The sequence below is a fragment of the Somniosus microcephalus genome, unplaced genomic scaffold (genome assembly GCF_052327205.1).
Source record: "Somniosus microcephalus isolate GS21.2 unplaced genomic scaffold, FLI_Smic_1.0 scaffold271, whole genome shotgun sequence".
NCBI lineage: Eukaryota > Metazoa > Chordata > Chondrichthyes > Squaliformes > Somniosidae > Somniosus > Somniosus microcephalus.
Window position 1 is genome coordinate 10,001 of NW_028225458.1, and position 21,234 is coordinate 31,234.

Genomic DNA, 21,234 nt, shown 5'->3' on the forward strand with positions numbered 1-21,234 from the left:
GGCCTTAGCTCAAGGGTGTTGGAATACAAAGGGGGGGGAAGATATGCTTCAGCTGTATAGAGCCTTGGTTAGGCCCCATTCAGAGTAACTGCCTTCAGTTCTGGGCACCGCACCCCAGGAAGGATGTACTGGCCTTGGAGTGGGTGCAGTGCTGATTCACCTGAATGATACCGGGGTTTAAAGGGTTATATTATGAAGATAAGTTGCATAAACTGGGCTTGTAATCCCTTGAGTTTAGAAGATTGAGGGGTGATCAGATCGAGGTGTTTAAAACGTTAAAAGGATTTGATAGGGTAGACAGGGAGAATTCCCTCTGGTGGGGGGTGGGGGGCGATCAAGAACAAGGGGGCATAACCTTAATATCAGAGCTAGGCCGCTCAGGAGGGAATTCAGGAAGCGCTTCTTCAGAAATTTGGAACTCTCTTCCCCGAAATGCTGGGCGGCGGTTGGAGCTTTCAAGACTGAGAGTGACAGGTTTTTGTTCGGTAAGGGTATCAAGGGATATGGAGCGAAGGCGGGTGTAAGAACATAAGAAATAGGAGCAGGAATAGGCCACTTGGTCCCTCGAGCCTGCTCCGCCATTCAATAAGATCAGGGCTGATCTTGGGCTCAAAGCCACTTCCCCGCCCGCTCCCCATAACCCTTCACTCCCTTATCTTGCAAAAATCTGTCTATCTCCACCTTAAATGTATTTAATGACCCAGCCTCCACGGCTCTCTGGGGCAGAGAATTCCACAGATTTACGACCCTCTGAGAGAAGAAATTCCTCTTCATCTCAGTTCTAAAAGGGCGACCCTTTACAGGAAACTCTTTTTTATCCGGCACCGACGGGACCGGCGTGGTGCCGGTTTATCAAAAAGTCCGGATTACAGAGAGGTATAGTTAAAAGGTACGAGAGCTCCGTACACAGCAACAAATCCAGGCTTCCCTGTTGCTTAGCAACATGTGCAGGAACTCCGGCCACAGACCAAGCGTCCCTGTTGCTTAGCAACAAGTGCAGGAGCCCCAGTTACACAGCCACAGATCCAGGAACTACCACTAATATGAAGTAAAACTTACCTGAACCTACTCCTGAATTTTGCCGGTTAACAGAGATTTCCGGTTATTTAGGTGCCGGTAAATCGAGAGTTTCCTGTACATTGAAACTATGCCCCGAGTTCTAGATTTCCCCATGAGGGGAAACATCCTCTCTGCATCCACCTTGTCGAGCCCCCTCAGTACCTTATATGTTTCAATAAGATCACCTCTCATTCTTCTAAATTCCAGTGAGTTTAGGCCCAGCCTGCTCAACCTTTCCTCATAAGTCAACCCCCTTCATCTCAGGAATCAACCAAGTGAATCGTCTCTGAACTGCCTCCAATACAAGTATATCCTTCCTTAAATAAGGAGATCAAAACTGTACGCAGTACTCCAGGTGTGGTCTCACCAATGCCCTGTACAGTTGCAGCAGGACTTCCCTGCTTTTATACTCCAACCCCCTTGAAATAAAGGCCAGCATTCCATTTGCCTTTTTGATTACTTGCTGTACCTGCATGCACACATGGTAACTGGAGTTGAGGAGCAGATCAGCCATGATCTAATTGAATGGCGGAGCAGGCTCGATGGGCTGAATGGCCTCCTCCTATTCCTAATATTCCTAACCTCTCCCTCATTGGTTGGCCAACCTTTTTCACTCAGCCTGTCCGTGAAGCACCTTGGGGTGTATTTTACGTTAAAGACACCTTACAGATGTGAGTTATTGTTATTGAGGGACAGGAAGGGAAGCAAACAAACAACAGAAAATGCTGGAAAAACTCAGCAGGCCAGGCAACATTCATGGAGAGAAATAGAGTCAACGTTTCAGGTCAAACCCTTTGTCAAGACTGGAAAAGCACAAGAAATGAAATAGATTAAGAGGCCAGGCTGGGAGAGAACAAAAGAGAAGTGAAGAGACCTTAAGAGGTATTCAAAACGAGACGAGATGGTGATAGGACTAGTGGAGACAAAAGATGGCTCTCGATTAGGTGTGAAATGCGCTGGCAGAAGGGAAGCGAACACCTTAGTGAGAAGGTGCTGGCAGCTGGTGATAGGCAGCCTGGGAAGGAGGTCTCACGCCCAGCTCTTGGCTGCAAAGTGTCAGGTTCAGACAGAGGAAGAGAGAGACAACAACCACTTGCATTTATATAGCACCTTTAACGTAGTAAAACGTCCCAAGGCACTTCACAGGAGTAGAACAGAATTTGACACCGAGCCACATATTAGGACACGTGACCAAACGCTTGGTCAAAGAGGTAGGTTTTAAGGAGGGTCTTAAAGGAGGAGGGAGAGGTGGAGAGAGGCGGAGAGGTTTAGGGAGGGAATTCCAGAGCTTAGGGTCTAGGCAGCTGAAGGCATGGCTACCAATGGTGGAGTGAAGGGAGTGGGGGATGTGCAAGTGGCCAGAATTGGAGGAAAGTTAGAAGAAAAGGGACAGAGAAGTTACAGGGAATATGGAGGTTAATTATTCAAGACTTGGGAAGGAATTTTCACCGAAAGATGAACGAATGATAATGACAGAGAAATGGTGTCACTGTTTCAGGTGGTGTGGCTGCGTTCCGCTCGTTCCTGCGCTCCGAGTTCAGCGAGGAGAACATCGACTTCTGGCTCGCCTGCGAGGAGTACAAGAACACGAAGACCAGCCCCAAGCTCACGCTCAAGGCCCAGAAGATCTACGATGAATTCGTCAAGGTCCAGGCCCCAAACGAGGTAGATTGTAACCATCAGTGCAACCTTTGAGGAAGGAGGAGGGAAGGAGTGTTTCTGTGCACCCTAAATGTTTTTGCATGGTGTATGCCCCCTTCCCCAACCCATACCAAATCCCAGAATTGCCTTGATGCCACCTAAATCTTTATAAGTGGTTGTACCTCAATTTCAATCCAGTGCGTTCACAATCCAGTGCATTCATATTCCAGTGTGTTCATATTCCAGTGTTTTCATATTCCAGTGTTTTCACATTCCAGTGTGTTCATATTCCAGTGCGTTCATATTCCAGTGTTTTCATATTCCAGTGTTTTCATATTCTAGTGTTTTCATATTCCACTGTTTTCATATTCTAGTGTTTACATATTCTATTCCGTTCATATTCCAGTGTTTTCATATTCCAGTGCATTCATATTCCAGTGATTTCATATTCCAGTGTTTGCATATTCCAGTGTGTTCATATTCCAGTGTCTTCATATTCCAGTGCTTGCATATTCCAGTATGTTCATATTCCAGTGCATTCATGTTCCAGTGTTTCCTTATTCCAGTGCATTCATATTTCAGTGTTTTCAGATTCCAGTGCATTCATATTCCAGTGTTTCCTTATTCCAGTGCATTCATATTCCTGTGTTTTCATATTCCAATGTTTTCATATTCCAGTGTGTTCATATTCCAGTGTTTTCATATTCCAGTGTGTTCATATTCCAGTGTCTTTATATTCCAGTGCTTGCATATTCCAGTATGTTCATATTCCAGTGCATTCATGTTCCAGTGTTTGCATATTCTATCATGTTCATATTCCAGTGTTTTCATATTCGAGTGTATTCCATATTCCAGTGTTTGCATATTCTATTATGTTCATATTCCAGTGTTTTCATATTCCAGTGCATTCATATTTCAGTGTTTTCTTATTCCAGTGTTTTCTTATTTCAGTGCATTCATAATCCAGTGTTTTCATATTCCAATGCATTCATATTCCAGTTTGTTCATATTCCAGTGCGTTCCCACTCCAGTGCGTTCATACTCCAGTGCGTTCATATTCCAGTGTTTTCATATTCCAGTGCGTTCCCACTCCAGTGTGTTCATATTCCAGTGCGTTCATATTCCAGTGTTTTCATATTCCAGTGCATTCCCACTCCAGTGTGTTCATATTACAGTGCGTTCATATTCCAGTGCTTTCATGTTCCAGTGTTTCCATATTCCAGTATTTTCATATTCCAGTCCATTAATATTCCAGTGTGCTCACACTCCAGTATTTCCATACCCCAGTGCCTTCACACTCACGTCCATTCACAACTCTAATCATTCACACACCTGTTTGTTCACATGCCCATTCACACCACAGCTCATTCATACTCCAGTGCATGAGTTCCACCCCACAATTCCAGTGACAGTGCCTGGGGCCAGGAATCCATGAATATAATAGTTCCTAGTAATAAACGGTGGCAAGAGCTGAGGAGCACTGTGATAGATGTGTTTTAAATCATAACCTCAACGTGACTCCTTGAACTGGGATATAATCAGCAGGTCCAACTGAGTCTGGCCACCACTAGGGCCTGGATACTGTTGGGGTGCCTCTATAACCTTGGCATGGCTGCAGGTGATATTGGCAGATGAATATTTAATGAGCCCCAATGGCACGCTATCCTTTGTTTTTATATGGGTGTTAGCTTGTCTACAACATGTCTACTAAAATAGTGGACAAGTCAATGTCACTCAAACATGTTAAGGGTTCATCCACCACTATTGCTAATTTCTAGGCTTCTATCTTCTGTATTGTGTTCCTCCCTATGTTCTTTTTATTCGTTCATGGGATGTGGGCATCGCTGGCAAGGCCAGCATTTATTGCCCATCCCTAGTTGCCCGTGAGAAGGTGGTGGTGAGCCGCCTTCTTGAACCGCTGCAGTCCGTGTGGTGAAGGTGCTCCCACAGTGCTGTTAGGGAGGGAGTCCCAGGATTTTGACCCAGCGACAATGAAGGAACGGCCGATATATTTCCAAGTCAGGATGGCGTGTGACTTGGAGGGGACCTTGGAGGTGGCGGTGTTTCCCATGCGCCTGCTGCCCTTGTCCTTCTAGGTGGTAGAGATCGTGGGTTTTGGAGGTGCTGTCGAAGAAGCCTTGGCGAGTTGCTGCAGTGCATCTTGTAGATGGTACACACTGCAGCCATGGTGTGCCGGCGGTGGAGGGAGTGAATGTTTAAAGTGCACGTGTCTCTCTCTTGAACTCTCAACTCCTATCCAAAAACTAGGAGTGCAGTGATGTAATAAAACTCACTACGCACTTGGTTTGAATATAAAGCAAGGCTTTAATCAACTTGTTTCAGAACATGGAGGTCTAGTTATACTTCACTAGTTCCTTGTCTTTACAAAATGTCCCTGGGCAAGCCGAGCCCACGCCCAAGTATTTATACTCCTTGGACGGCGCCACCAGCTGGCCGTCCAGTGTTATTTCATGAGTAGTTTCTTTATGATGATGAGATTTATAACATGCAGAATGACATTTCAGTAAAAGCCGTTCGTCGATACCTAAGGAAACAATGGCATTCCTCTCACAGAATCACACAGAAACCCCACAGTGCAGATAGAGGCCATTTCGGCCCATCGAGCCTGCACCGACACATATCCCCCCCGATCCCCATAACCCCTACACCAACACATATCCCACCCTATCCCCGTAACCCCACGTATTTAATCCCCCTAACACTAAGGGTCAATTTATCATAGCCAATCAACCTAACCCGCACATCTTTGGACTGTGGGAGGAAACCGGAGCACCCGGAGGAAACCCACGCAAACACGGGGAGAATGTGCAAACTCCACACAGACAGTCACCCGAGGCCGGATTCGAACCCGGGTCCCTGGCGCTGTGAGGCAACAGTGCTAACCACTATGCCACCGTGCTCCCAAGCCATTACCCCCTGTGATGTCCTCGTCGCTTCCTTGCTTCTGATATGTTATTCCCCTCTGTTTCAGGTCAACCTTGACTCATTGACCAGGGAATTTGTTACCAAGAACCTGACTGATCCAACCAGTTCCTGTTTCGAGGTGGCCCAGGAGAGAACTTACAGTTTGATGGAGAAAGATTCCTTTCCCAGGTTCCTGAAGTCTGACTTTTTCTTGGAATTGCTTAAGTACATATAAATGGGTTTTCCCGCCATGACTTAGGTCCTTTAAGCCACATCCTGCGGAGTCAGGGGGCTTTCATGATACAGCTTCTATTTCACTTCTCAGCACTCTCTCCACTTTTAGCCACTTACTGTGGACCATATTATTTTGTACAGACACCTCAGCTGGCAATTCGAGATGCACAGGCCGACCTTAGTAACACACCTGTCTCATTATAAAAAAACGAGATATTGGGGGGTAAATTTAACCTAACCTCACCCCTCCGCCCTCCCACAAGCGGGACGTCAATGGAAGGTAAAACCAGACAGGGTGCGAAAACGGGCAGCTGATCCAACCCCGGTTCCCCGCTTGGTGGGATGGGGAGGGGGAAGGGGTCAGATTAATTACCCCCATTGGCATTAATATTTTATTATAGAGAAATTCTTATAACATATTTAAGGACTGAGATAATTGGTCCTCCATTTCGATGGCACAAAATCAGTGCTTCTTCACGGTCGCTCCTTCAGGCAGGACACCTCAGCGGACACGAGGGTTTTCCGACTCCGGTTGGATGTATCCCTGGAGGCTATGTCACATGACGTCCACCACTGCCCCACCCCCACGCTACCGCCATTGGTCCACCCAACGCGTCCACCCTCTTGGCACGCGGTCTTCCCACGGCCAATTGCAAAGCGAGCAGGCTCTTCGTGACCCAACCGGACGATTCGCGACTGTCTATTTTTTTTTTACCCAACTCCTACGTTTTTCATGACCAACAAACGAAAGTGTTCAAAGAAAATTAAAAAAAGACATTTTTAATGCTCCTGTTTTTTTTTGTTGTTGCTCCTAAGCCGTGTCCTGGAGATTAACCTTCAACTCCTGGAGACGCCAGGACAGTCCTGGAGGGTTGGAGACCCTAGCAGCCGTGTTGAGGAGTGGGGGCTGTGGGTTAGTGATGTAGACATCATAATGAGAGAGACATTATAAGCTGTTGCAACCAGATATGTGCATAAAGGCTTTACTGTAGAGAGTGCACACCTGGACCATGTTCCTCAGTAGCTGTTGATTCCAAAAAAATTTTGAAATAAATAATGCATGCTAATCTCTGCGTTGTTGTCACCCTCTCATTGTCTGCTGTGGAAAGTGATTATACATCACACCCCAACATAGGGGAGCACTGAGGTCTTTCCCTCTAATAGATTAAAAACTTGGATTAATGTAGGCTGGGAATGAACCCCGGTTAGAACTGAACATCAGATCTCTCGCTTTCTCGCCTGCTCGTGGCTCAGTGGGTCGCACTCTCGCCTCTGAGTCAGAAGAGTGTGGGTTCACAGGGGGGTGCGGGAGCCTTGTGGTTATGTTACTGGACCAATAATCTAGTAGGCCTGGCCTGATGATCCAGTAATTCTAAATCCCACAACGGCGGGTGGGGGAACTTAAATTCAAATAATTAAATAAGTCCGGAATAAAAAGCTAGTTTCATGAAACTACCGGATTGTTGTAAAAACCCATCTGGTTCACTAATGTCCTTCAGGGAAGGAAATCTGCCGCCCTTACCCGGTCTGGCCTATATGTGACTGCAGACCCGCAGCAATGTGGTTGACTCTTAACTGCCCCGTGAAATGGCCGAGCCAGCCACTCAGTTGTATTCAAGAAGGCGACTCACCACCACCTTCTCTCAAAGGGCAAATTAAGGATGGGAAATAAACGCTGGCCTCGCCGGCAACACCCACATCCAATGGACGATGAAAAAAAAGTCCCACTCCAGAGACATGAGCACAAAATCTAGGCGAACCTGACACTCCAGTCTTTTGACTTTTCTTGTGGAGCCAGGAAGCTAGACTTGCATTTCTATAGCGCCTTTCACAACCTCAGGGCGTCCCAAAGCGCTTTACAGCCAATGAGGTACTTTTGAAGTGGAGTCACTGTTGTAATGCAAGGAAACGCGGCAGTCAATTTGCGCACAGCAAGCTCCCACAAAACAGCAATGTGATAATGACCCAGATCATCTGTTTCAGTGATGTTGGTTGAGGGACAAATATTCTAAATAGTGCCGTGGGATCTCTTACGTCCACCCGAGAGGGCAGACAGCAACGTTCCCGTTTAGCCGTGTGGTCGCGCAGGCCGCTTGTCGGTTTCTTAACGGAAAACCTCGGAAGTTTGAATGAGCACCCAAAAAAAATGACAGGGAACATTGGCAGGCAAAGCCTCGGTTTAACATCTCATCTAAAAGACGGCACCTCCGACAGTGCCGCACTCCCTCAGCACTGCACTGGGAGTGTCAGCCTAGATTTTGTGCTCAAGTCTCCTGGCGTGGGACTTGAACCCACAACCTTCTGGACTCAGAGGCAAGAGTGTGGCCCACTGAGGCAAGCCTGACACCGCAAGCAGACACAAGCTCGGACAGAGAGAAAGACGGACACGTAGATAAACGGATTGCGCAAGCGCAGAAGGCAAAGCCAGAAAAAGACTGACTTTGGCAGTCAAAGGACAAACAGGCAGAGACAGATATACGGGCAGACAGGGAGACAGAGTCAGAGTGTCACATGGACAGACAGAGATCAAGGGGGATACACAGCAGCTTGGTGATAGACAGAGAAAGAAAGAACAAGAGATGCAGATAAACAGAATGTGAGAGGTAGAAAGGGGCCCGAGTAAAGACAGAGAGAGAAAATGACAGAATAAACTGACAAGTGAACTGCCAGGGGGCAGGGTTTAGTCTCCAGCCAGCGTTACAGCAATTACTAAAATAACAACAGATAAAGCTGGAAATACTCAGCAGGCCAGGCAGCATCCGTGGAGAGAGAAAGAGCAATTACTGTTTGAGGATCTCATTCCGGCTGAAGCTGTTAATCCTTCGCCCCACTTTGCCCACTTTGGCGGGTATTGTCTCATTCAGCCTCCTGATCACACAGTGCACCTGTCATCACCTTCAAACTGCACACGCTCCCAATTATAGCACTGAGCTCTCGAACTAATGGATGCGCCCGGGGGGGGGGGGCACGATTGGGAGTTTACCTCTTCTGGAGTTGAATGTACTCAGCAGTTTGCAGAGGTAGCTTTAATAAAATGACATTGAGATTGAGGCACATAATGTGGTTCAGTGGGCAGCGCTCTCTTACCTTTGAGTCAGAAGGTTGTGGGTCTGAGTCCCACTCCAAGAGACTTGAGCACAAAAATCTAGGCTGACACTCTAGTGCAGTGCTGAGGGAGTGCTGCACTGTCGGTGGTGCTGTCTTTCAGATGAGGCGTTAAACTGAGGCCCCGTCTGCTCTCTCAGGTGGACGTAAAAGATCCCGTGATACTATTTCGCAGAAGAGCAGGGGGAGTTCTCCCTGGTGTCCAGGGCCAATATTTATCCCTCAATCAACATCACAAAGGCAGATTATCTGGTTAGTGGTTGAGGCAGAAACTATTGTCGAGAATTTCCTCAGGACTTCTCCCACTCCGCCACCTGTAACTTCGGTGGAAGTTTGGCGGAAATCCTGTTTACATCTACCGAGAGATAGAAGCCCCGAGGAAACTCTCCACACATGCCAACGTTCATTAGATTGGATAAAAAGAACAAAGAAAGAACTTGCATTTCTATCGCGCCTTTCCCGACCTCAGGACGTCCCAAGGCGCTTTGCAGTCAATGAAGCACTTTCTGGAGTGTAGTCACTATTGTAATGTATGAAACAAGGCAGCCAATTTGCGTACAGCAAGCTCCCACAGACTGCAGTGTGATAATGACCAGATAATCTGTTTTGTAGCTGTTGGTTGAGGGATAAATATTGACCAGGATACCGGGGAGAACTCCCCCTGCTCTTCTTCAAAATAGTGCCAATGGGATCTTTTACATCCGTCCACCTGAGAGAGCAGATGGAGCCTCGAAAGACGGCACCTCTGACAGTGCAGCGTTCCCTCAGTACAGCACTGGCGTGTCAGCTGTGGCTCAGTGGGCAGCGCACACTCACCTACTGAGTCATGAAGGTTGTGGGTTCAAGTCCCACTCCAAGGACTTGAGCACATAAAGCTAGGCTGACACTCCAATGCAATGCTGAGGGAGTTCAGATGAGACGTTAAACCGAGGCCCCCTCTGCTCTCTCAGATGGATGTAAAAGATCCCGCGGCACTAATTTGAAGAAGAGCAGGGGAGTTTTCCTCGGTGTCCTAGGCAATATTTATCCCTCAACCAACATCACTAAAAACAGATTACCTGGTCATTGTCACATTGCTGTTTATGGGAGCTTGCTGTGCGCAAATTGGCTGCTGCGTTTCCTACATTACAACAGTGACTACACTTCAAAAAGTACTTCATTGGCTGTAAAGCGCTTTGAGACGTCCGGTGGTTGTGAAAGGCGCTATAGAAATGCAAGTCTTTCTTGAAATGCCTGAAGTCTCTGGAGTGGGGCTTCAACCCGCGGCCTTCTGACCCAGAGGCGAGAGTGCTGCCCACTGAGCCACGGCTGAAGGGAAAGGCGATAAAGTGATGCAGGAACGGGGGTGGCTGAATGTGATTGAGATTCTTTTTTGTGAGCAGAATAAACACGAACACGAATGGCCTGTTTCTGTGTCGTAACTGCTATGTATTTCTATGTATCTCCACCATCAACCCCAATAACCGGCCCCCATTAACTGCACCAACCCTGTCCGCAACATCTGCCCTCACTTACATCATAGGAATCGCTGGACGGGAAAAGACCCAGGTCCGTCTAGCTCACCGTCTACCATCCTGATAGCGCAGGGTGCATTGATAATGGAGTTATTGACCAATCACAGCAATCAATCTCTATCAATGAGTCTTCAACAGACCCAGACATGAGTTGAGGAAAACCTCCAGTGGTGGAGAGCTTTGGGAACCAGAGGTCCAAAGTCACCTGCCCCTCCCGAGCTCACCACACTCACCACACGCCACGTCTCAAATTACTCAGATACTGGATCCCAAAATATTATTAATTTGCCCCCACCCCTACATCTTCGTTCTCCATCTGCACCATCAGTATTTTGATTGATTTTTGTCTCCCCCCCTCAATTTTCTTTTATCCAATTAGAACCGTCTCCTGGTGAGGCAGAGGCACATTGCAAATTAAAACAGGCAAGGAAAGGGAGGGGAAACAAAATGGATGCCACCGGATCAGAGTACAGCGAGGAGAGCATCCAACAATCCTGTCAAGACAGGCCTCCGGGCCAGCTCGCAGTTGGCCTGCTTTTTATGAAGAAGCAATTATTTGATTACACAATTAAAAACACGCCTAAAATCACTCCTATTGGACTATAATATGTGCTGCAGGGGTTAGACCAATTAATTGGCCTGAAGTGAATCTCGATGTTTGTTTAACTCAGAGGCATGTGTCTCGGAGGCTGGTGTAAGGGCACTGCCAAAGTAAATTATTTAATCGCACAATGAAATAATGGAATATACTCGGGTGGCACCTGTTGGTGTTTCTGCCATCCTCATTTGCAACATTTAATCTCTCCTAGCGCAGGTCGTCCCTTTTGCTCCTTCCTCCTCCCCTCCTCCTCCCCCCTTTCCCTGCCCCCGCACCTGCTTAAAACCTGTTCCATCTCTAACTTTTTCCAGCTCTGACGAAGGGTCACAGACCTGAACCGTTAACTCTGTTTCTCTCTCCACGGATGCTGCCTGGCCTGCTGAGTGCTCCCAGCGTTTTCTGTTGTTAATGGAATATACTCGTTCCACTGCTAGAGTGTTTAGGTTGAGAAAGGATTGTGTAAGTATCATTGAAGCTCGTGGGATTAAAGGGGGCAGCGGTAGCTTGGATACAAAATTGGCTCAGAGACAAAAAGCAGAGAGTAGCGGTGAACGGTTGTTGTCCAGACTGGGGGGAAGTGTGCAGTGGTGTCCCCCCCGGTGTGGGTATTAGGACCACTGCTCCTTTTTGATATATATTAATGACTTGGGTGTACAGGGCATGATTTCAAAGTTTGCAGATGACACAATTCTCGGAAATGTAGTAAACGGTGAGAAGGATAGTGGCAGACTTCAGGAGGACGTCGACAGACTGGTGAAATGGGCAGACAAGTGGCAGATACAGTTTAATGCAGTGAAGTGTGAAGTGATACATTTTGATAGGAAGAATGAGGAGAGGCAATATGAACTAAATGGTGCAACTTTAAAAGGAGGGGGAGGGGGCAGGAACAGAGAGACCTGGGGGGGTTGTACGTATATAAGTCTTTGAAGGAGGCCGGACAGGTTGAGAAGGCTGTTAAAAAAGACATAAGGAATCCTTGACTTTACAAAAGCAAGGAAGTTATACTAAACCTTGATAAATCACTGGTTAGGCCCCAGCTGGAGTATTGTGTTCAATTCTGGGCACCGCACTTTAGGAAGAATGCCTTGGAGAGGGTGCGGAGGAGATTTACTCGGGATGGGGGATTTCAGTTATGTGGAGAGACTGGAGAAGCTGGGGTTGTTCTCCTTAGAGCCGAGAAGGTTAAGGTGAGATTTAATAGAGGTGTTCAAAATAATGAAAGGTTTTGATAGAGTAAATAAGGAGAAACTGTTTCCAGTGGCAGAAGGGTCGGTAACCAGAGGACACAGATTTAACGCGATTGGCAAAAGAACCGGGGGCAACAGGAGGAGAATTTTTAAACTTGTGGATAAAAAGCTGAAGGGGAAAATATTGCAGGCCTATGGGGAAAGGCATAATTGGAGAGCTCTTTCAAGGAGCTTGCACAGGCACGATGGGCCGAATGGCCTCCTTATGTGCTGTATCAGTCTATGATTGTATGAATGGTTGTGTGTTTTTGAACACCACTGTTTATTAGTTAGAAAATATTGGAGATCGTAGAATCATAGAATGGTTACAGCACAGGAGGAGGCCATTCGGCCCGTCGAGCCCGTGCCGGCTCTCTGCAAAAGCACTTCAGCGAGTCCCACTCCCGCCCCACCGCAGCCCTGCATTTGAGATGTGGAAAAGGGCTGACAGTCAAGAATCATCCAATAGATCACAGAGTTTACTCGTTTTCCAATTGGCGTGGGGAGGCTGGGCGAAGCGAGGATGGACGTGTCGAGCGACCAATGGCGAGAGTGTGGGGGCGGGGCATTTGGAGATGGGATGTCACCTCCTGGAATATATCCAACCAGAGCTGACAACCCTAAGGCTCTAGTGTACCTCATACACATGCAGCACTTGAAGAAGAAAGACTCGCATTTCTATAGCGCCGTTCACGACCACCAGATGTTTCAAAGCATTTTACAGCCAATGAAGTACTTTTGAAGTGGAGTCACTGTTGTAATGTGGGAAAGGCAGCAGTCAATTTGCGCACAGCAAGCTCCCACAAACAGCAATGTGATAAATCTGTTTTTTTTGTTATGTTGGTTGAGAGATAAAGATTGGCCAGGACACCGGGGAGAACTCCCCCTATTCTTCTTTGAAATAGTGCCAAGGGATCTTTTACGTCCACCTGAGAGAGCAGACGGGGCCTCAGTTTAACATCTCATCCGAAAGACGGCACCTCCGACAGTGCAGCACTCCCTCAGCACTGCGAGTGTCAGCCTGGATTTACGTGCTCAAGCCTCTGGAGTGGAACTTGAACCCACAACCTTCCCGCTCAAAGGCAAGAGTGCTACCCACAGAGCCACAGCTGACACATGACTCAGAAAACCTTTCAGGGAACCTCCAAGCACATTGCTGGCGCGCTAGCAGAGCACGATCCAGCTTTCCTGCTATATTACACGGGCTTTTCCTTGGATTTCTTTCTGTGAATCCTTTCAGTGGCTGCCAGTAAAAACACCAAAAAAAAATCTGAAAATTGCTGAATCGATCGCAATGACATTTTGCTTAAAAGTAAAGAAATTCAAGCTGTTCAGTGCGTCTCGTGAGTGCCGCACTCAACTCAGGAGCACCATTTTAGATTCAGGGATGATAGGGCAGCCATTTTAGATTCATGATTCACAGGGCAGCCATTTTAGATTTAGGAATCATAAGGCAGCCATTTTAGATTCATGATTCACAGGGCAGCCATTTTGAAACTGGTCAGAAAACAACAGGAGCCAAAATAACCCAGTGAATTCATCGGTTCTGCTGTTTGACCTGCTGCTTTTACAAGTAAATCTGGAGTATTGCATATGAATCTAACAAATCTGGTGTACAAGGCCCTGGTCAGATCTACCTGTAGCACCGTGTACAGTTCTGATCATCTAATTATAGAGAGAATGTTATTTTTTTAGAGAATGCAATATGGAGTAATAATGGTGGCCCTGAGGGCTGGTTCTAGTAGGCCTTGCCGATCTCAGGGGCCCTCGCATGCCCGATTCACCGCGCTCCCCATTATGCGGTTTCAGCTGCCAAAATGGGGCTGCATTATTAGCATGCGGGGCCTCATTTAAATAGAAATGCTAAAGTAAAGGTCAGAAATGGGGATGTTCGCTGATGACTGCTCAGTGTTCAGTGCCATTCACAACTCTTCAGATAATGAAGCAGTCCATGCCCGCATGCAACAAGACCTGGACGACGTTCAGGCTTGGGCTGATAAGTGGCAGGTAACATTTGCGCCACAGAAGTGCCAGGCAATGACTATCTCTGACAAGTGAGAGTCTAACCACTGCCCCTTGATATTCAATGGTATTATCATCGGCAAAACCCCCATCATCTACATCCTGGGGGTCACCATTGACCAGAAACTTAACTGGACCAGCCACATAAATACTGTGGCAACAAGAGCAGGTCAGAGGCTAGGTATTCTGCGGCGAGTGTCTCACCTCCTGACTCCCCAAAGCCTTTCCACCATCTACAAGGCACAAGTCAGGAGTGTGATGGAATACTCTCCACTTGCCTGGATGAGTGCAGCTCCAACAACACTCAAGAAGCTCGACACCATCCAGGACAAAGCAGCCCGCTTGATGGGCACCCCATCCACCACCTTAAACATTCACTCCCTCCACCACCGGCGCACCGTGGCTGCAGTGTGTACCATCTACAAGATGCACTGCAGCAACTTGCCAAGGCTTCTTCGGCAGCACCTCCCAAACCCGCGACCTCTACTACCTAGAAGGACAAGGGTAGCAGGTGCATGGGAACACCACCACCTCCAAGCTCTCCTCCAAGTCACTCACCATCCTGACTTGGAAGTATATCGCCGTTCCTTCATCGTCGCTGGGTCAAAATCCTGGAACTCCCTGCCTAACAGCACTGTGGGAGTACCTTCACCACACGGACTGCAGCGGTCTAAGAAGGCGGCTCACCACCACCTTCTCGAGGGCAATTAGGGATGGGCAATAAATGCTGGCCTTGCCAGCGACGCCCACATCCCATATACGAATAAAAAAAAAGTAAAGTCCCTCACCGAATTTGACGTCTTTGGGACAACATGCACCTCACCCATCGAACAAGGAACGCCGGCAGAGTCCTGGGGTCGGGCCTCTGCAAGCAGGCTTCTTCTTAGAGAGAGAGAGGGATCAGCTTCCATAGTTCTCGTTTTTTTCGTGTACTTCGCGCAACATTTTGTGGGAAGGTGGTTTTCTGTGTGGCTGGACCTGTCGGTTGACCAATGGCGGGAGCCTGGGGGCAGGGCGGTGGGAGGCAAGAGGCCTTGTGATGAAACCTCCCAGAATGCATCCAAGCCTAGTGGGCAACCCCTATCACCCCCCCGCCCCTCCAAAGTGACTCATACAGCAGCTGAAGACGCCATGCAGTTCCTCTCTGGCACAGTGCCCGCGTGCCCATTATTCACGTGCGACAGTAACTGTTGACGGGATATTCCCCCATGGGGGGCATCACTGCCAAGGCTGATCCTTTCCACAACAGACCTGTATTGGTAAGCTAACAGGGGCAGGAATTCTGTCCAGTTCTCTTGTCCATGATCCCTGTTTTTCAGTTCAACTGCTGCGTCCCCACCCCTGTTGATGCTTGGGGGGGGTGAAATTCAGTTGTTTGCGCCTCCCGTTAGCACCTTAAGAGGGCGCTAATGGGGCGCAAAGCAACTAGCGCCCGGGCGCGGCGATGTTTGCGCCGCTCGGGAAAATAACTAGACATTTTGCGGCGCTAAACACTACCGCCACGATCTCCTGCGCTGGCAGATTGTGATGTCACTCGAGTGCGCAACACCCCGGTAGCGCCCTGGACCGGATATTGAGTGGCGCCCCCTGCCTTACCGCCTGCCGCTAGCAACGACAGGCTGAGGGGAGCGTTTTGCTGTCAGAAAGGGACTAGGGGAGCGCTATTTAAAGGCGACTGCTTCCTGCCTTTTATTGTCGGTGATATTTTTGCACCACGCTTTCTGAGAGAGAGAGAGACTTCTGGAGAGATTCAACGCTGTGTGAAGGAGTTTTGGGTACTGAGCAGCACTTTGCAGGTTTATTTTGATTGGCCCTTCCTTGCTTCGCCAGCGCTGTGAGGTAGCGCCTCGCTCCTCGGCCTTTGCGCCTTAAGACAGGTGTGAAGCGCCTGATTTAGCGCTCCAATCACCTCCAGGGGCGATAAAAGCCAAGTTTGCTGTCGGAGGCGATAATTAGCGCCAGGCGCTAAACCTTGCACACGGCCGATAATGGCGCCCCAAGCGGGGCGATACCGAATTTTTCCCCCTTGATGTTTAGCAAGCTCAGCATTGACTGCAAATGGAGCTGAAAATCAGACGCTGGGTATAACGAGTGGCCAATCCCATACTGCCTGCTTTGCACCACTGGCCGAAAGGAATTTCTAGGCCTCAATCCGAATCAGGGACCGAGGATTGAATCCGAATCAGGGACCGAAGATTGAATCTGAATCAGGGAATGAGGATTGAATCTGAATCAGGGACCCAGGATTGAATCTGAATCAGGGACCGAGGATTGAATCTGAATCAGGGAATGAGGATTGAATCTGAATCAGGCAACGAGGATTGAATCTGAATCAGGGACTGAGGATTGAATCTGAATCAGGGACCGAGGATTGAATCTGAATCAGGCAACGAGGATTGAACCTGAATCAGAGACCGAGGATTGAATCTGAATCAGGGAATGAGGATTGAATCTGAATCAGGCAACGAGGATTGAATCTGAATCAGGGAATGAGGATTGAATCTGAATCAGGCAACGAGGATTGAATCTGAATCAGGGACCGAGGATTGAATCTGAATCAGGGAATGAGGATTGAATCTGAATCAGGGAATGAGGATTGAATCTGAATCAGGGACCGAGCATTGAATCTGAATCAAGGCCGAGGACTGAATCTGAATCAAGGACCGAGGATTGAATCTGAATCAGGGACCGAGGATTGAATCTGAATCAAGGCCGAGGACTGAATCTGAATCAAGGACCGAGGATTGAATCAGAATCAGGGACCGAGGACTGAATCTGAATCAAGGACCGAGGATTGAATCTGAATCAGGGACCGAGGATTGAATCTGAATCAAGGCCGAGGACTGAATCTGAATCAAGGACCGAGGATTGAATCGGAATCAGGGACCGAGGATTGAATCTGAATCAGGGACCGAGGACTGAATCGGAATCAGAGACTGAGGATTGAATCTGAATCAGAGACCGAGGATTGAATCTGAATCAGGGACCGAGGACTGAATCGGAATCAGAGACTGAGGATTGAATCTGAATCAGGGACCGAGGATTGAATCGGAATCAGGGACCGAGGATTGAATCTGAATCAGGGACCGAGGATTGAATCGGAATCAGGGACCGAGGATTGAATCTGAATCAGGGACCGAGGATTGAATCGGAATCAGGGACCGAGGATTGAATCTGGATCAGGGACCGAGGATGGAATCTGAATCAGGGAATGAGGATTGAATCTGAATCAGGGAATGAGGATTGAATCTGAATCAGGGAATGAGGATTGAATCTGAATCAGGGAATGAGGATTGAATCTGAATCAGGGAATGAGGATTGAATCTGAATCAGAGACCGAGGATTGAATCTGAATCAGGGACCGAGGATTGAATCTGAATCAGGGACCGAGGATTGAATCGTAATCAGGGACCGAGGATTGAATCTGAATCTGTGCGACTCAGTAATCACCGAATACCAGGATCCCGAATGTTCATCCTGCTCCGCCTCCTGTGGCGTTTGGCAGTAGTTGCCATGTTTCCAGAGTGTCGACTGAAAGTCGTGCGGTGTCACTGCAGGGCGATTCTATTTTAATCTGCACGTAGTAACGTCGGCGCTCCTGTCGGTCACAGAAACATCTGCTCGGAAAGTTCTGGAATGCACAGCTTTCCGACGTGGGAAGTTGTGCCGCTGTATCTGCGATCCACGCGAGGTCACTGGGGAGCGGGGGCGGTATTAAGTTCACTTTCAATGAATCAGTAGCAAGTCACACAAACATTTTTCGAATTCCCTCTCCACACAACTAGAAAAATCCACCCAAACGAGAGCCGCTGCTCTTGATTATCTGGAGGGAAATCAGAAAGGCGTTCTTTATACAGCAGATTATATTTTTTTGTATAGAGGACGAATAGAGATAAATCTCTCCTCCCCGACCTTGCTAGATCACTGAACCTGACCTCAAACTCCCTTTGCAGCCACCCCTCCCGTCACCTCCACGGTTTCCTACCCTGAGTTGTCAGGAGGACTGAAAGCTGGTCGAATGCCCAAGAGAAAGGCTGAGAGCGAAACCCGACAACAGCGCGAGGATTGTAAATTTGCTTACAAAAAAAAAGTTAGGTGATGTCGTCATATAATTGTAACATATTGAAACCTAATGGTGTCAAAGGCACTTTCGTCTCTGTGTCAGAAGGTTGTGGGGGTTCAAGTCCCGCTCCGGGGACTTGAGCACACAAAAGAATTCTAGGCTGACACTCCCAGTGCAGTGCTGAGGGAGCCGTCTTTCAGATGAGACGTTAAACTGAGGCCCCGTCTGCTCTCTCAGGTGGATGTAAAAGATCCCGCAGCCACTGTTTCGAAGAAGAGCAGGGGGAGTTCTCCCCAGTGTCCCGGGGCCAATATTTATCCCTCAATCAACAGAACAAAAACAGATTATCCGGCCATTATCACATTGCGGTTTGTGGGATCTTGCTGTGCGCAAATTGTCTGCCGCGTTTCCCACATTACAACAGTGACTCCACTTCAAAAAGTACTTCATTGGCTGTAAAGCGCTTTGAGATGTCTGGTGGTCGTGAAAGGCGCTATAGAAACACGAGTTTTTTCTTTTTTCTTACACCTTTGCGGGTTTGGCTGGTTCGGTATCATTGGCTCATGCGCAGACTCGTTGAGTGTTGATGTGCGTTGGCCTAATTCACGTCATTAAATGTTAACTGTGAAGATATCGAAGAGGAAATAACCAGAACAGAAAGATCCCAAAATGAGGTGAGGTAATGAGCAGGGTATGGGAACGGTGCCCATCCCCCGAAGAAGCCCATTGGGATTCGGTCGGTGTGGCCCATGTTGCCTCATTCATTATATAGACCAATTGAATGGTCACATCCCCACACTTGGCGGGGGCTGGTGGCAGGGGGGTGGGGGCTCCATAGGAGAGGGTTACACAGCTTACTGCTCGGTCACTGGGTGTACTGTTTTTGCAATGTTAAGTGAAAGACAAGCTATGTCACGGGGTTCATCCAACTAAGGTTCTTCGAAGCAGGCTTCTGCAACCTCGTCGCTCGTTGGGTGGAGGTTACAAGTCGTCAAGAGGCCGTGGCATCCACATGGATCTTTGCAATGGGGAAATGGACCACGGGGGAGAGGGTTCATTTGTGTAACCTTGGAATTCTTCCCTGTCCCTCTGTCCCCTGACCTGTCCCTCTGCCCTCTGACCTGTTCCTCTGCCCTCTGACCTGTCCCACTCCCCTCTGACCTGTCCCTCTGCCCTCTGACCTGTCCCTCTGCCCTCTGACCTGTCCCTCTGCCCTCTGACTAGTTCCTCTGCCCTCTGACCTGTCCCTCTGCCCTCTGACCTGTTCCTCTGCCCTCTGACCTGTCCCTCTGCCCTCTGACCTGTCCCTCTGCCCTCTGCCCTGTCCCTCTGCCCTCTGACCTGTTCCTCTGACCTGCAACTCGCGTAGTTAGATGGTGCCGTAGGGCGGTGCAAGTGGGAGCATCAGCCGAGGAACGGGACGAGGGTTGGTGATTGGGGCCAAGGTTGGGTTCGGGATCAGGGATTGGAGGCAGCACAAAGGCCATCGGACCAAGTGACTCCCTGACCGATGGAAAAGAAGCCCCGCAGGAGCTGAAGGACCGCCTGGCCAGCTACCTGGTGATGGTCAGGTCATTGGAGGTGTCAAACCGAATGCTGGAGAAGAAGGATCAAGGGGTTCGCCAAGAACAAGACCATCACAGGATTCGATTGGTCCATTTATGACACCAAAGTGAAACTTCTGCTACAGCAGGTATGGACTTCTAAAATTACTTTTAACGGGCAGGGGTGGTGGTGAGGCAATACAACAGTGCTGACACATTGTCCATAAAAGTGGGTCTTGTGTTGGTTTAGTTGCCGGTTTCTGCCATGTCACCATACTGAGCAGCAACTGACTACTTCTCCCAGGTGGAGACGGAAACTTGGAAGGACAGAGGCCCGCAGCCATTTCCACACACCTCCCGGTGGCAGATATCAGGGCCATGAGTTGGAGGATGGTCAGGTGACCCGTCTACGCTCCTGGCCTTAAATCGCACGGCAAGAGAGAAAACTGAACGTTACCTTGAAGAAGGACTCTCACCCTGAAAAGTAACACAGTCTTACTAATGAGTCAGCTGGCAAAAGATCGGATTATTTTTCTGATAAAGGTGGGATGAATTACAATGCATGTATTCCATTGATGTGAATTGGCGGACTAGATGCTCAGCGACTTGTTCTCACTTGTCCCCTGTGGCTTGGGTTGGAATTTGATCCGACTGATAGGATGATTGCTGGGAGGTTACCGTAAAAGTACAGAACGTCTCGCCTTTCACCACCTCAAGATTTCCCAAAGCACTTTACAGCCGATAAAGTCCTTTTGAAGGGGGAAAAACTCGGTTGCTCCGCGCCTCCCGTTAGCGCCCGAGCGTGGCGCCATGAACGCCTCCCACAAAATTCAGCGGGAGGTTAGCGGCGGCGGTAGCCGGTAGCGCCCCGCGACGCTGCGCCTCCGGTGGTGATGTCATCGCCGTGCGCAGCGCCCCGGCCGCAAACTTGACTCGCGGCCCCTGACCTACCGCCGGACACTATGTCCAACAGGGTCAGGGGTGCCGTGTTTGCGGGGCGGCAATAATTAAAGGGCAGGTGCTGGGCGGTCATTTTATTTGGGCCGCCTGCCAGCACCTGCCTCCTCTCACCTCCTCCTGCGGGGCGCCGGCCGCGATCGTTCAGCCCGGCGCTCCTCTTGAGTGCCGGGCTCTTTTGCTTGCACCTTGCTCCCCGGTGGGCCAGCAGGGCCTCCGTGAGCGCTGCGCTAGGCCCCTCCCCTTTAATCAGGGGAGGGAGGCCTGCAGTACCGCGGTGCCACGTGCCGGTGCGATATTCGATGGGAGAACCCCAAGATGGAGGGGGAGCACTTCCAGTAGTGCC

At 48.9% G+C, this 21,234-nt stretch overlaps 1 protein-coding gene across 1 annotated transcript in view; it reads left to right on the forward strand.

Moving 5' to 3' along the window:
• Nucleotides 1-6,928, forward strand: part of LOC147081951 (regulator of G protein signaling 5-like) — a 13,081-nt gene extending 6,153 nt beyond the window's left edge. The window contains exons 4-5 of the mRNA XM_085980575.1: nt 2,558-2,724; nt 5,693-6,928. Of these exons, the coding sequence (XP_085836701.1) occupies nt 2,558-2,724; nt 5,693-5,860 (335 nt within the window). The 3' untranslated portion in view covers nt 5,861-6,928. The remainder of the gene's footprint in view (nt 1-2,557; nt 2,725-5,692) is intronic.
• The last annotated feature ends 14,306 nt before the right edge of the window (nt 6,929-21,234 follow it).